Source organism: Bison bison, unplaced genomic scaffold, assembly GCF_000754665.1.
Source record: "Bison bison bison isolate TAMUID 2011002044 unplaced genomic scaffold, Bison_UMD1.0 scf7180017864336, whole genome shotgun sequence".
In the NCBI taxonomy this organism is placed as follows: domain Eukaryota; kingdom Metazoa; phylum Chordata; class Mammalia; order Artiodactyla; family Bovidae; genus Bison; species Bison bison.
Window position 1 is genome coordinate 1,124,090 of NW_011494908.1, and position 15,091 is coordinate 1,139,180.

At 43.2% G+C, this 15,091-nt stretch overlaps 2 protein-coding genes across 5 annotated transcripts in view; one reads left to right on the plus strand and one right to left on the minus strand.

The window, feature by feature from the left end:
- Positions 1–15,091, plus strand: part of MCPH1 (microcephalin 1) — a 240,396-nt gene that overhangs the window by 127,980 nt on the left and 97,325 nt on the right. The window lies entirely within an intron of this gene.
- ANGPT2 (angiopoietin 2) overlaps positions 1–15,091 on the minus strand; it is a 58,875-nt gene that overhangs the window by 21,381 nt on the left and 22,403 nt on the right. The window contains exons 2-3 of the mRNA XM_010854071.1: positions 6,154–6,309; positions 2,627–2,748 (exon numbers count right to left, since the gene is read on the minus strand). Of these exons, the coding sequence (XP_010852373.1) occupies positions 2,627–2,748; positions 6,154–6,309 (278 nt within the window). The remainder of the gene's footprint in view (positions 1–2,626; positions 2,749–6,153; positions 6,310–15,091) is intronic.

Below are 15,091 nucleotides of genomic sequence, written 5' to 3' on the forward strand. Positions count from 1 at the left end.
GCAGGATAATGAGTGATGTTGAGCATCTTTTCATGTGTTTGTTAGCCATCTGTATGTCTTCTTTGGAGAAATGTCTATTTGGTTCTTTGGTCCATTTTTTGATTGGGTCATTTATTTTTCTGGAATTGAGCTGTAGGAGTTGCTTGTATATTTTTGAGATTAGTTGTTTGTCAGTTGCTTCATTTGCTATTATTTTCTCCCATTCTGAAGGCTGTCTTTTCACCTTGCTAATAGTTTCCTTTGTTCTGCAGAAAATTTTAGTTTGTTAGGGATGTTTGTTCAGCAGAGTGGTTTTATGGAGAAAATGTTGTGGTGTTTGAAAATAACTTGTAAATAGGGGCTTCCCTGGTGACTCAGATGGTAAAAATAACTCAGGAAAAATGGATTGAAATTATTGGAAAAGCACACTACTGGTCAAATGTCAGTTAACCAGGGGAAAACTGTAGGATTAAGAGGGGAGGGAGGAATGTGAAGGATCATTTAAGCAAGAATTATCAGAAAACAGAGCAGCTTCCTGTTTGGTTGGAGTCACTATTTTATACATTGTAAAGCTTTAACATACGAAAGAATTTTATCAAATTATGGATGATTAAAAAATGTAGTGAAGGTTGTTGATTGCATTTCACAGCAGTTCAGGCTGCGTTTCACAGCAATTCAGGCTGAAAAAAAAATTGCATATTGTGATAAGTGAAAATATTAAGCAGTGTGTCTGAATTGAGAATTAGATGCATACTTTTCTAGACAAATGGCAATGCCATTTGACAACTATTTATAAAGTTGTTGTCTGGGTAACATAACTGACACGTGTAAGTGATCATTTTAGCGCCATAGCATACTAACTCAGAAAGTAAAGCGGAAACCACATCCAGCACCAGAGTGTCCCAGCATTACTGCACCCCATGCAGGGGAACACTAAATAAGCCATGTTAACAACAGGAAACAAGAGACTCTTAACATATCTCAATTATTGGACTCAGACTTTTATATTACTTTTCATAAGAGATAAATGTGAAACATTAAAATATTTAGAATAAAAATCTACTTGGTACAGATGGATGGATAAAGATGTGGTACATATATACAATGAAATACTATTCAGCGACAAAAAAGAACAGAATTTGAGTCCGTTCTAGTGAGGTGGGTGACCCCAAGCCTGTTATAAAGTGGAGTAAGTCAGAAAGAGAAAAGTATCATGTATTAATGCTTATTGATGGAATATCTAGAAATGAAGGAGTGGAGACTCAGAGAATGGACCTGCGGGGGCACAGTGGGGAAAGGGGAGAGTGGGGCGGACGGAGAGAGTGGCACTGACATGTGCGTGCACTGTCATACGTGAGCTCAGTGGCTAGCAAGAAGCTGCTGTGCGTCATAACACAGGGAGCCCAGCCCGCTGCCCTGTGATGACTGAGACGGGTGGGCTGGCGGGAGGGGAGGGAGGTGATCCGTGTATAATTATGGCTGATGTGTGGCGTTGTATGGCAGAAACTGATACAACACTGTAAAACAATGTTCACCCAATTAAAAGTTTAAAAAAAAAAATCGACTTGCTTTTCAAAACTTTCAATGAATTCAGTCTGTTACCCACGGCACAGAATTCTTTCAGTTTAGTTCTCAATTAAAGGAAAGAATGATTGTAAGACAGTTAAGTCTTATTTTTGGCTATGATGAAGAATTACTTAGTTGCGTTAACAGTGTGATGCGTGTCCTGATTAGAAACAAGGAAATACGCACACCCGGAATGTGAACGCAATACCCTCCTATGTCCCCACCTGAGTGAGCCTACAAAAACAGTCCCCACTGGTCACCCATAATCTTGGTTTTTGTATCAGTTTTTTTTGAGAGCTTTTAACATTTTATTTTAGATATTAACATAACTGTATTTAATATTAACTTTTGTTTTTAGAAGGCAATGGCGACCCACTCCAGTACTCTTGCCTGGAATATCCCATGGGCGGAGGAGCTTGGTGGGCTGCAGTCCATGGAATTGCTAAGAGTCAGACACGACTGAGCGACTTCACTTTCACTTGTCACTTTCATGCATTGGAGAAGGAAGTGGCAACCCACTCCAGTGTTCTTGCCTGGAGAATCCCAGGGATGGGGGAGCCTGGTGGGCCACCATCTGTGGGGTCGCACAGAGTCGGACACGACTGAAGTGACTTAGCAGCAGCAGTGGCAGCAGCATGCTTTAAAAATAAACGTTGCATCATGAAATGTGTGTTGGTTTACAATAAGGTGTAGTTTCCTGCTGTAGACCATTTTGCATTGAAATAAACTAAGTTCTCAGAGGCAAAGAACTTGTTAATATCAAAATGCCTCAGTAGTAGTTTTCCGTGGATTGATGTAAAATCCTGAGGATTCATGTAAGAGGATCTTTAAGAGGCCCAGAGTGTTTAAAAAAAAAAAAAAAAACAAAGTCAAGGACTATTTTAGAAGGTGATACCATTTTGGTGTTTTTCTCCAAACCCTCTCCCTACGTTCTTGTCAACTCCTGATCCTTGCACTGTACAGTAAGAAATTCGGCATTTTGAAAGCCATGCTTATTTATAGTTAATAATCACTTGAAATAGGCTTTCATATCTAGAAAATGTATGATTCTGGGTTATACGTCTCTTTATATTTTTATTACCTGTTCTTATCTTGCAGTTTGCTTATTTCACTGGTCTGATCCAAAATCTGTTTTTCCAATTTGTTTGTAGAAAGAGAGTGTTCTAGAAGCTGAAGTTCAAGTCTTGTTGTCTGATTTAATACCTAAATGTAACAAAATAAAATTCCTACTTAGTATTTTTTTAAATTAGATACAAAGTCATCTAAATTATAGGAAAAAATAAAATGTTACTTATTTACCCAAGTATCTTATTTTGACATATTTTTTCATTTTCAGAAAAGGTTTGTTGTGCTGGAATACTTCAAAATGTGCTAAACATTTTCTTTTTGCCATGTTATTTTGGAAAGGATTTAATAGTTCTGGACAGTGGTGTTTGTGTCAAATAATATAATGTTCATTTTCTTGCTCTGCCGTGTTTTGTCATTTCACACAGTGGAATAATCAGGAGCATAAAATGGTCATATTTAATATATCAGAAATAGTTGATAAATGAAAAGAGGCATTTCCTTTCCTCGAGACAAATGTTGCCCCCACATCTCTGTGTCAGTGGACAGTGTTTAGAACCACCTACTTCCATTCTGTAAGAGCACAGCTCACTTTTAGCCTAGCATTTCCTTATTTGTATTCACTTGTTTAGTCTCCCCGCCCCCCTTTCCTTTTCCATGTCTCTTTTTCCTATTTTAAAAGTCATGTCAGCCCATCAGGAAACGAGAGCATCAGTATGGAGCAGGAGCTGGGTCTCGCTCTGTGGGCCTTTCTGACACACACCACGTGCGGTATCGCTGTTCCATTGTGTTCCGACAACTTCAAGAATGAATTCTTTCGCCTTTGGCTGCATTTTAGCAGGAAGAGTGTGGTGACTCATGTCCTCTGTGTCATGGTTACTCAGGATGTGACGTCATGTGTTAAGTGTCAGGCAGAATTGTTGGCCGGAATGAGGGTCCTTGAAAGAAGCATTGTTTGCTCGGGGTCTGTGTCATTCATGAACGCCTTGGCATGGCCCCATCACATGGGTTTAGGGACAGCCTGGTCTTCAAAGCTGGATGCCTTCCTGCCATGACCAGTCCTTTGTGCATGAGTAAAGACCCTGGCCAGCCCCAGGGTGTGATTGGATACTAACACCCGGAATATAGATGAGGCCTACATCTTCTGTGGGCCCCAACAATGTGCATTGGTTATTGAGAGAAGGAACTAGAAACTCGTCTTTGATTTTGCTCCTAGAGTTCAGGAGGGGAGGGGCAACCGATGGGTCCTGACCGATCCAGGACCAATTCGATGTTTTCCCATCACTTTTCCGAAGGCCTCCAGCTGCAGGTGACTCTCAATTACCCAGGTCATGTGGTTGTCTATTGGGTCTAAGATCTCAGGCCTCCAGCCTTCCCTCCCAGTCTGGTTTAACAGTCTCTCACACTGACAGGCTGGAAGAATCTTCTAATCAGAACCTTTCGTGTTTGAATTTAACCAGCTTCACACAGTCACTGCCCACCAGATACCCGAGTAAGTTGATGCATAATTTGGTCCCTCGATGTCTTTGATTAGTCTCAGCATCTTACTGTGTTTAGTCGGATATTAGAGGCCATTTGCTTTCCAGCCATCTTCCTATTTTCCTGTTTTCTACTTAGTTTTGCAATAGATTTTTTTAAAAAATCATGTGACTCAACAAAATCTCATTAAACGCTAGTGAGTCTAACTTACAGAGGACGGCCAAGGTTTCCATTATTGCTTTGTATCTGATGCTTTTTTCTTACTCTGACCTGAAACATAAGCAGCGTTATATTCGGGTCTTCTTGGCTGTGCGTGGGTTTCTCTGGTTGAGACGAGCGGCTCCTCGTCACTCTGTGTGGACTTCTTCCTACTGTGGCTTTTCTTGTTGCGGGTGGAGCACAGGCTGCAGGCGTGCAGTCTCTGGTGGCTGCAGCATGTGGGCATGCAGAGTCTTACCTTCCCCAACCAGGAATTGAACTTGGCCCTGCATTGGCAGGCAGATTCTTACTCACTGCGCCACCAGGGAAGCCGCAGGACTGTTTCTGAAGGGCTTGATTGCTCATCAGTTGTATTCTCAGAAGGTGGGCCTGTGACTCAAATATTACTAATCTATTTGAATAGTTGACCATGGGTATATCTATACATTTACTTTTAGATGTTTCTGTCTTAACTTGTTAGATTTAATTTACCTTTCAGAATTTTGAGTACCTTGTGGTCCGTTGTATAAAATATCTGTATTTTTCCTAAACTATTCTGGTATTGTGGAGATATTTGATAAGCAAAGCACGTCTTATTCTGTACTCAGCTAAGAATCTTGTCTTCTCCTGCCCCTCCCTTGCTGTCTCTCTGCTTGTCCAGCGGTTCTCAGGGCAGCGATGGGAGAACGTCAGTGCCCTTCTCAATGTGAGCTGCCTCGATTGGAAGGCTTATGGTTTCTCTTCTCCCTTATCACCTCCTGGCTGATGCTGGGCATGTCTTGGTTCTTTAGCTTAAGTAGCACATGAATCATAAGATTATACAGGAATAATATGTCATGGGAACCGTTTTCAGTTAAATCTACTTTTTTTTTTTTGAGCATTACTTATAACTCGTGGTAGAAAGATACTCCTTATAAGCCTATAAAGAAGTCAGGATTAGAACCCAGCAGGCCGTCTTACCGGTGGTGAATCTTGAACTGGGAGCTTCTCCATAGGTCCCCCAACAGCACTGTTTGCCCACCGGGACTCTTTCTATTGGGTCACCTGTGGCAGGCCATCCAGCATGGCTCCAGACGAATGTCATTCTATTGTTTTGCTGTTATTCTGATATTTTTGTAGTTCATATTCTTCTTTCCTACCATTAATTGACAGCTCATAGAACCTTAAAGCTCACAGGGAACTGGCCAGCTCTCCCGTTCCGAGTCACCACCTCAGAGGCCTGTGGAAAGCTGATGCCTCGCTCTAATTCATTCATCAGGTTAGTCATGGAGCTCAGGTCTTTGGGCTGAAAGCTAAGCCATCTCTGTGCCTCAGCTGCTGCTTCCTACTCTTCCCTTTGCTTCTTTCTCTTCCCTTTGCTTCTTTCTCTTCCCTTTGCTTCTTTCTCTATAAACTCACACCACAAAATGTATAAACTCACACCACAGATTGTTTTGGCTGTTCTATGAGACTTAGGTTTCACCTTAACTCAAGAGTTAGGGTTAAGAACAAAGGTTGTAGCACTCTGCCCCTGCTCTTCATGCCTCAAGTACACAAAAATGTCAAGGGCTCAGAACTGAAAAGTTCGTCTAGAGTCCAGAAAACACCAATAAGACAAGGGAGCACTTATCTTGTAGCAAGTCTGAATAATGTGAAACTGGTCTGAATGTCCTCAGTAGAATAAATGTAATTTAATGTCAGTATTAAAAATATATATTTCCTGATTTTAATTTCTATCTAGACACAAATTCTTAACTTCTTATCAAGTCATCCTTTCTTCTGCTTTTCTGGAGCTTTCCCTGCCTCTCCCTCCTGTCACTAGGTAACGATTTTGTGCTAGTTGTCTGTCAGTCTGGGCCACTCTGTGTTCCCTGTTTCCCTACTTACTTGGGCTTCAACATCGGTTAACTTCCGGGTCTGCTCTGCGGTTTGATTGAGCAGGTTGGTCCCTATTTCTATCATCACAGCGGTCTGGTTCTGCACTGCATTCTGTTGTATCTCCACCATCTCTTTCTTCATGTTGTCCTGGATGTAATTCTCAAGCTAGAAAAGAGCAAGCGTCAGAAACAGTCATCAGTCAAACGATCAGACATTGTATTCGTAATTCGTTTCCCTGCCTTTTAAAACATCTCTTGGACGACGTGTACTTTGCTCTGATATGGGGATTTCTTGCTTTTTTCTTCCTCACTAGCAATAAAAACCAGTGTGATTTTCTATTCACTCAAAACCCAGCAGCTCAGTAACAGCATGTGTGGGCGACCATTTAGGCAGCCCTGGAAGTCTACGCACAGCAGCACAGGAGGTGGTGAAACCACAGCTCAGAGGTGGGCAGGTGGCCTGCCAGTGGGCAGGTAGGGCCGGGGGGCTTCAGTGTGTTGCATTCCTGTGACACAGAAAATGAAAATTGGGTATAAGGAAGCATCACTGTTTCTAGCATGTTCTGGACTGTGGTTTCTTGAAATACAAGCTTTAGAAGACGCTTAAGCTAGAGCACAAGGAAGGACACACCTGTGGGTTTTCCGGGTAACTCAGGACCACACTCCATAAAGACCACTGTCCCCACCAACTTCCCTCTTACTGAGTTCATCACACATTAGACCTGTTAAGTTTCTCTGTGGTTTTTCATGGTTTCGTCATTTTCCCGATCAGGCAGACTTAATCATATGCTCGTCTGTTCATCTCGCGTGACTGTCAGGATGGTTCTTCTGCCTTGAGTTGCTGTGGACCATGGGTGGGCCAGCTCATTTTAACATTCGCTTGTGTGCAAGAGCATCGGGAAGCTCATTCACTGCCATGGTATAGATGCCTATGTCTTTGGCAGTTAAAATGCACAGTTAAATACAAATGCAGACCAGCCAGGTGTGTGCGAGGAGTCTGTGGGCTCCAGGCTGTGCACAACTGTTCCTCCATTTTCTGTGAACTCTAGGTAAGCCGCTCGGCTTTGGGGGAACCACAGAGTCCTCATATATATAACAGGGTTTCAGTTTGGTCAAGAGGAATGTTTCAAGGATTAATTAAGCTATATTTTTAAAGGCATTGTGCCAAAAGGTCTATAGTCTTTCTTAGTTTATTCTTGCCTTTTTCCTCCCCCCACTTTTAAATTTTACAATTTAAATACATGATCTAAAATAACTCATGGATAAAAGTTTGTAATTTCTCCTCCCCTCTCCCTCTGTCTCTCTCTCCTCTCCTCTTTTTCTGCCTGCCTCTCATTCCCCCTGCTTCCTCCACTACCATGGGAATAGTGGAATTTTTGAGGTTAAAGTTAAAGCTATGTAAATCATCCAGAAGGGTTGTCTTAGTTACTCTTAACACCCAACAAAGATAATATTTAGAAAGACATATTCTGGGAAGTTTGGAACTATTAAAGATACACTCAAGCTGGAGTTTGGTTTAAGTCCATATGCTGAAGTAGTAATTTACAAACTAGTAGAAATAAGTCTTAATCTTCTCATTGGTTTCGTAGTTAAGAGCTAAATAGAAGCAGTTCTATCTCCTGTCGTTCTAAATCACGTAACTAGAAGGGGAAAATGGACCCTTAGTTGTCGCCCACCCTGACTCTAGAACTAACGAGTCCAACGTGGTTACAGTCAACAAGAGACACGAGAGGCTTGTTTACAACTCGATATTTGAAAGTCAAGTTGCAATCTAAAATTAGACTCAAGAACTTCAAAAGACATAAAAGACCTAAATTTTTAAAAATAAAATTTCTTCACTTTATGGCCATATTTTTCTGTAAGCTTAAAAACAATAGGAATAAATGTTTTTTAAGTCACTATTTTTCTGCTTTTCTAAGATGACAAAGTCTAGGTATGAGGTGTGCACATCTCATGTGTAAAAGTATACATATCAGTGTATGTTAGAGGGGAAATTACAGGTCTACACATGTGTGTATATAGATAGTATATATATAGTGTATATGATATCATTTATTTTTATGTATATAACATATGCAACTGTAAAATTCTATATGATACTGACCCAGTTGCTAACTAATTGAAATCTTTGAGAGAAGAGAAAAACAGGAATATTCTTAGATTTTTTTGTGTGTCCTGATTCTCAACAAGTTTTGTGCTTTCACACTTGACACAGTCAAATTAACGTTATAAGAGAAAAGGGCAATATGACAGTTGTACATATATTTAATGGAATATTTCCCAGCCATTAAAGAGAAAGAATTTCAGTCAGTTCTAATGAGGCGAATGAACCCAGAGCCTATTATACATAGTAAAGGAAGTCAGAAAGATAAATACAGTATATTAATACATACATATATATATATGGAATCTAGAAAAATGTTATTGGTGAACCTATTTGCAGGGAAGGAATAGAGACGCAGATGTAGAAAATGGACTTGTGGACACACTGAGGGGGGAGAGAGTGGGACGAATGGAGAAAGTAGCATCAGCACACCTGCACTGTCAAGTGTAAAACGTAGCTACTGAGAAGTTGCCAGACAGGGAGCCCAGTGTGGCTCTGTGATGACTGCAGGGGTCGAACGGGGCAGTGGAGGGAGGAGATGTAGGTACAATCGTGACTGATTTGCACTGTTGTATGGAGGAAACCAACACAACATTGTAAAAAAATTTTTTTTAATTTAAATTTTAAAAGCATATAGTTACTCCCCAGAACAAAAGCAAGAGCGACAGTAACAACCACAGTAGCTCTAATAACTAAAGTCTAGCTGACGCTTATTGGTTGCTCCCATGTCTCAGCTACGTACTCACCTCTTTCCACGGACCCACGGACCCAGTCTCACTCACATGGGCACTTCTGGGCTCTGGAGCAGACTGGTAGTTCAACCCAGAGGCCCCACCCCACTTTCTGCCTTTTAACAGCCAAAGTGGTGTGTTCCAAAACTGATGTGAGCCTGCCTTCCAATGTCCAAGATTCTCAGGGCCTTAAAAAAGAGAGGGAGACCACCTACCGTGTAGTTAAGGAAGCTGAAGGGATCATTTTTACTCACAGAAAAGCCTAGATGTGAAGATTACCACTGATGATTTTTATCTCCTGAGAGCATCATGACAAAAGAATCTTTTTCACTCCAAACACTAGTAGTAATTTTTAGTGAGAAAGACTCTGAACATTCATTATACAGTGTGAAAATTTCCCATTTAATGAAGCCTTTCCCTAAATCAGCATAAGACCAGATCTAGGAATGAAGCAGTTTGGTTGATCCACGCCGACACCTGTGTTTTAAAAATTCCCATTTCTTGAGGTTGACAGATTAATTATTTTCTAGTTTATTGCCCCAATGCATCTTTCTGTTTAGTATCCCCTCTGTTTAATTGCCTTCGACTGAAACCCAGAAGTACTGAAATTGGCCCGGTGAAATTTCACTCAAATATAAGGAAGTCTTAGTACGAGAAAGAACATGGGACAGATGAGATCTCTCCTCCCATTGGCAGCGCGCTGCAGCGCTTCCCGCTCTCGCCGTGTGCGCTCAGCTGCTCTTATCAAAACAGTTTCAAGACACTTGAGCCTCCCGAGGGAGGGACAGGGTTCTTTCTCGCTTCACATGGGTGGCTTCATGCACTCATATTTTGCAGGGATGTTTGACATTGCCCTCATGTCTGAACATTATTAGGCAGCAGTTTTGATTTGTGGGTCCAAGTGCCTCGGAAAGGTTCCCATTACAAGCTAGAAAGGACTGCGTGGACGTTCATCATGTCCTCATTTTAATCGGTGGTCCAAACACGCTTCCAAGTATGGGTCCTTGAGCTGTTTCTCTTTCCTTCGGATTCACATGGATTACCCACACTCGAATTAACATTGTAAGGCTATTGCTGTGATTATAAGTTGTGTAGATTTTTTTGCTTGATATTATTTTTTATTTGCAAAAGAGTTGCACTCCAAACACCATCTTTTAAAAGTTGGCAACACATCGAGATTCAAGCAGCCAGCGGAAAATATTTTAGCAAAACATAGACATATATGTATTGTTTTAATGTGAAATATGTCCAGAGGTTTTTCATTGCTCCCCCAACATTTGGAAAGATCAGATTTGACAGGAAAAATAAGCCCATTTTCAAAGCAACTCTGGCAGATTGATTACACACCAAAATGTTTTCCTGGCTGTCTTCCTTCTCACCAAGATTATCATCATTTTTTTTTTTTTTTTTTGCACCAAAAGGAAAGTAATCTTGAAATTGGCTGGGGAAAAGAATGCATGGATAGTATACAAAGCCCATCCCTAACTTTGAGATTTTGATGTTGGTCATCACTTCTGTTTTTTAAATTTATTTACTTGTGGCTGCACTGGGTCTCCATTGCTTTGTGCAGGCTCTCTCTAGTTGCGGCAAGTGGGAACGACTCAAGCTGTGGTGCGAGGGCTTCTCATCGCGGTGGCTTCTCTTGCTGTGGAGCGCAGGCTCTAGGGGCACAGGCTTCAGTGGTTGTGGTGCGTGGGGTCAGCGGTTGTGGCACAGGGGCTTAGTTGCTCCGTGGCACGTGGGATCTTCCTGGACTAGGGATTGAACCCGTGTCACCTGCATTGGCAGGTAGATTCTTTCCCACTGAGCCACGGGACGTCTGATCACTTCTATTTAAACACAACTCCATGTCCTGCTGATGCCTTCTAGTTCATTAGGTTTTGCCCATCTGGATGACCTAGTCTCTGTAGGCAATTAACAAACAACTGGAGGTTTTCTTGGAAACATTTTATTCTGTAGCGCTTCAACTTAGAAACAAGATATTTTAGCTGTTCTCTCTTTCCCATCCAAAAGGATGCTTTTCCTCCCTTGGGAATCCCTCTGACTTGATGCCTTCTTCCCACCCAAGGTGTGCCCTCCTCTGTCTTCTAGATTGCCATGCAACCCCTGATTCTGGCCCCACGATCTGAGAGTCAGCGCTTACTGCAGGCTCCTTCCCCCCCACAGCTCCAGCGCTCTGTGGCGCCTGGGCCTGTGAGCTGATGTGCAGCACACACCCTTCCTGACCTGTGCTCCGTAGTCTCCACGCTTCACTCCCTGCGCACACCTGCCTCGTAGAGGCACCAGACACGGAGGCTGCTTCATCCCTCTCACCTCCTTCATCCTTCCGACCTATGTCATCTTTGCAGAAGGCCTTTCCCTTCCTGCAGTCAGCCCCTGCACCACTGCACGCTCTCTTCAAAGAGCCCCACACGCTTGCATGTTGTGATTTGATGTTGAAAAAATTTCATTTCTGTCTCATTGCTGTTTAAATCTCCTCACACTACAGGTCTGCATTCTTGTTTGCTTGGGATACAGAAATCCTGTAATCACTCTCCAGTCATACACCCTAGTGACAACGAGCAGAACATTTACTCCTATAATTAGTTTGAAAACTTGAATGCAAGATTATTAAATCCAGGGGTATTCTGTTTGGAAGGCTTCTGACCTAATGTTCTTGGTTCCCTGTCATGAGGAAACCAAAACATCTTTCAAGGTCTTCAGACAGAGAAGTGGCAAAGCCGGGCTTTCCTTTCCCTCCTTATAAGGCTTGTTTTATTTTGCCTTGTGTATCTGAGGATCTTACTGGCCAAGCAGTTGTGTCCTCAGCAGAGGGTAAAGGGGAGAGGCTGGGGGATGTAGGTCTCAGTCAAACCTTTGTCGCCTCAAACCTTGCAGGGACACCCTTCAGAGACAATGTTCAAATGCCCCGTGAGCTGGGGAGTCTTTTCGAGTCTTCTTTGTATCAATGCCGCACTTGAATCCATGTCTCCCAGAAGAGCCCACATCAAAGCCACTTGCCTTCCGTCAGCTCCAGAAGTCTCCCTCTCTGCCCTCCTCGGGTTCCGGCAGACTGGACATCAGGGAGGCAGGGTCCTGCAGCACAGGCCTTCTGGGTGATTGATAAACAAACCTGCTCGCAGCCACCAGAATAACCATGTGGACCCACGCCACGGAGGATCATTCGGGCACTTCCTACCTATAACTCATTTGTTCTGGCCTATTTTCCACTTTTTTCTGTTTGTCATTTATGAGTGACATTCTGTTAACCTGACCCTGTGTTTTCAGATAACCCTGTTCCTATTTTCACTAGCATAAAGAGACTAAAAGTGTGCTTGGTGCTGCCTGTAAACTGCAAGACACGGTAAGGAGCAGAGCCACAGGCACCAGCTGCTGCTGAACTGAGGTACACAGCTTGTCCCCCTCCTCCTGGGACAGATAAAGCTGTAATCCTCTGAGTGCCCCAGTGTATCTGGGTTCTTTGCTTTTATTGTGGGTGTCACTTTGTGTTCCTTTTCGTCGTTTAGCTTAGATATACTATCTCTTTGCCTCTTCTGTGTTACCCTTACCATCAGTCCAAATTCTAAGGAGAAAATGTATTTTTCCCTTCAGAATGTTCCAATCATTTCCTACCGATAGAAAGGCAGTTTTTCATCAATAGCATCCCTTTTTTAAATATATGCAAGCATATATATATATAATGAGGTTGGTATAACAACATAAATTCGTTTGGACATTTCATATGGGAAAAGGGGTCACGTTTTACACAAGATGAAGCTGTTAAGAGGACTTTGAAGGTACGTACATATTTACCCAAATATCTGCAAGAGCCCTGGCTCACAGCACCTTGCAGATACTTGTTTGTCACGGAGCAAATAATATGTAGCAGATCCTGTAAGGTCATGTGTACACTTATAAACAGCAAGAATAGTCACAGCAGTAACAACTACAAAATGCTTTCTCACTCACACACATACATCTATGCATATATTTAATGAGCTTTGATTCTCAAGCTGCCTTGGCTTGAGTTTCCCCAAAGCAGAGCCCAAGACAAGCACACTGGCAGGAAGTTTCCTTAGGAAGAGGCCTCAGGGAGCCATCTGGGGGTACAGGCCAGGGAAGCCAGACAGAGTAAGCTGGTTCACACACGTGGACTCCCTCGAACACCACAGCAGCCCCTGGTGAGAAGCCCCCCAGGCCCTTCAGAGGGGCCCCAGGAAATGCATTTCAGACCTTTCCGCCTGGATTAAGGACTCCCATCCTGCTGCAGGCTGCGCTGCAGGGGCCCCGAAGATGCACTGGAGGTCGGGCAGGAAGCTGGGTCTGTGGGACTAACTCCCACTGACTGCTCCCTGGGGGACTGCCTGGACAAGGGGGGCCCAGAGGACCAGCCAAGGCCTCCAGAGTGGTCCCTGGTAGTAGGGGCACCCCCAGGCCTCACTCACAGAGCAGAAACCCTGGGAGGAGCACTCAGCATGCCTCCCCAAGGCCTGTGGACCCAGCTCTGCTGTGACACAGGTAAGGGGCTTGACACCCAGGTCGTGTGGGATTGTGGGGTTGCAGCCCTGACTTCTGCGGTTTGGTGATGCTGCCGAGGAAACAGCTGTCGTGGAAGCAGCCCTTCGAAAAGGGCAGTGTTGCTAACAAGTCTGGGGCCAGAGACCAAACCGAGGCCATGATCACCACGTGCCGAAGATCGAGCAGGAGCTCGACAGGCCCGAGCAGTCAGGGAACTTCGCTCTGACCTCAACAAGTGCTCGACCACACACAAGACAGCCTGCTGACTCCTGCCAGCTTTGGTCTGGTTTCTGGTTCCTGGGCTCTTTTGTTCTCAGCCTGGGAGATTCAAGTGATGCTTCCTACAGAGATACAAAGAGAACATACAACTATTCTCTCCTTTGTAAAAGGAATTGTTGATTATTACAATGGAAATTCACTGAAATTCAGCTCTGGGAAAGAGATTTGATGATACCACTGTAATGGCAGAAACTGAAGAGGAACTTGATGAGGATGAAAGAGGAGAGTGAAAAAACTCTCGTTGGCTTAAAGCTCAACATTCACAAAACTAAGATCATAGCATCTGGTCCCATTACTTCATGGCAAATAGAAGGGGAGAAAGTGGAAACAGTGACAGATGTTATTTTCTTGGGCTCCTGAATCACTGGGGACAGTGGCAGCCATGAAGCTGACACTTGCTCCTTGAAAGAAGAGCTATGAAAAACACCTGGACAGTGTATTAAAAAGCAGAGACATCACTTTGCTGACAGAGGTCCATCTAGTAAAAGCTATGGTTTTTCCAGTAGTCACGTACAGATGTGAGAGTTGGACCATAAAGAAAGCTGAGCGCTGAAGAATTGATGTTTTGAAACTGTGGTGTTGGAGAAGACTCCTGAGAATCCCTTGGACTGCAAGGAGATCAAATCAGTTAATCCTAAAGGAAATCAACCCTAAATACGCATTGGAAGGACTGATGCTGAAGCTCCAATGACTTTGGTCACCAATGGGAAGATCTGACTCATTGGAAAAGACCCTGATGCTAGGAGATGCTAGGAAAGATTGAGGGCAGGAGAAGGGGATGACAGAGGATGAGATGGTTGGATGACCTCATTAACTGAATGGACGTGAGTTTGAGCAAACTCTGGGAGATATTGAAAGATGGGAAATCCTGGAGTGCTTCAGTACATGGGGTCCCAAAGAGTTACACATGACTGACTGACCGAGCACACACATACTAGGGATTTGTTTTTCAATGATTCTAAAACACTCTTGCCTTTGAAAATTATGATGCACCAAGAAAAAAGTGAAGTGAGTCAGTATTTCAGTGTCTTTCTATGGCAGGCAGAACCTTTGAAACATTATATATTCATAAACATGTATATTTATTAATGCAAACACATCCTCACATGTGGAGATAAATGTAGATGCAGATACATCCATCCATTGTCACCTGTCTGTGGGTGACAGACCTTTAACGCCATATGGGGAGGAAGACTTTGGAAATCAGTGACATTGTTGAACTTGCTAGAATATGAGTGAGGATTCTAGAACCTGCATCCCAGTGCTAGCTGGTATTGGAGTGAAAAAACCCTGGAGACCCATTGCCCATTCCGGGACTCTTACACTGCACTGGTGTA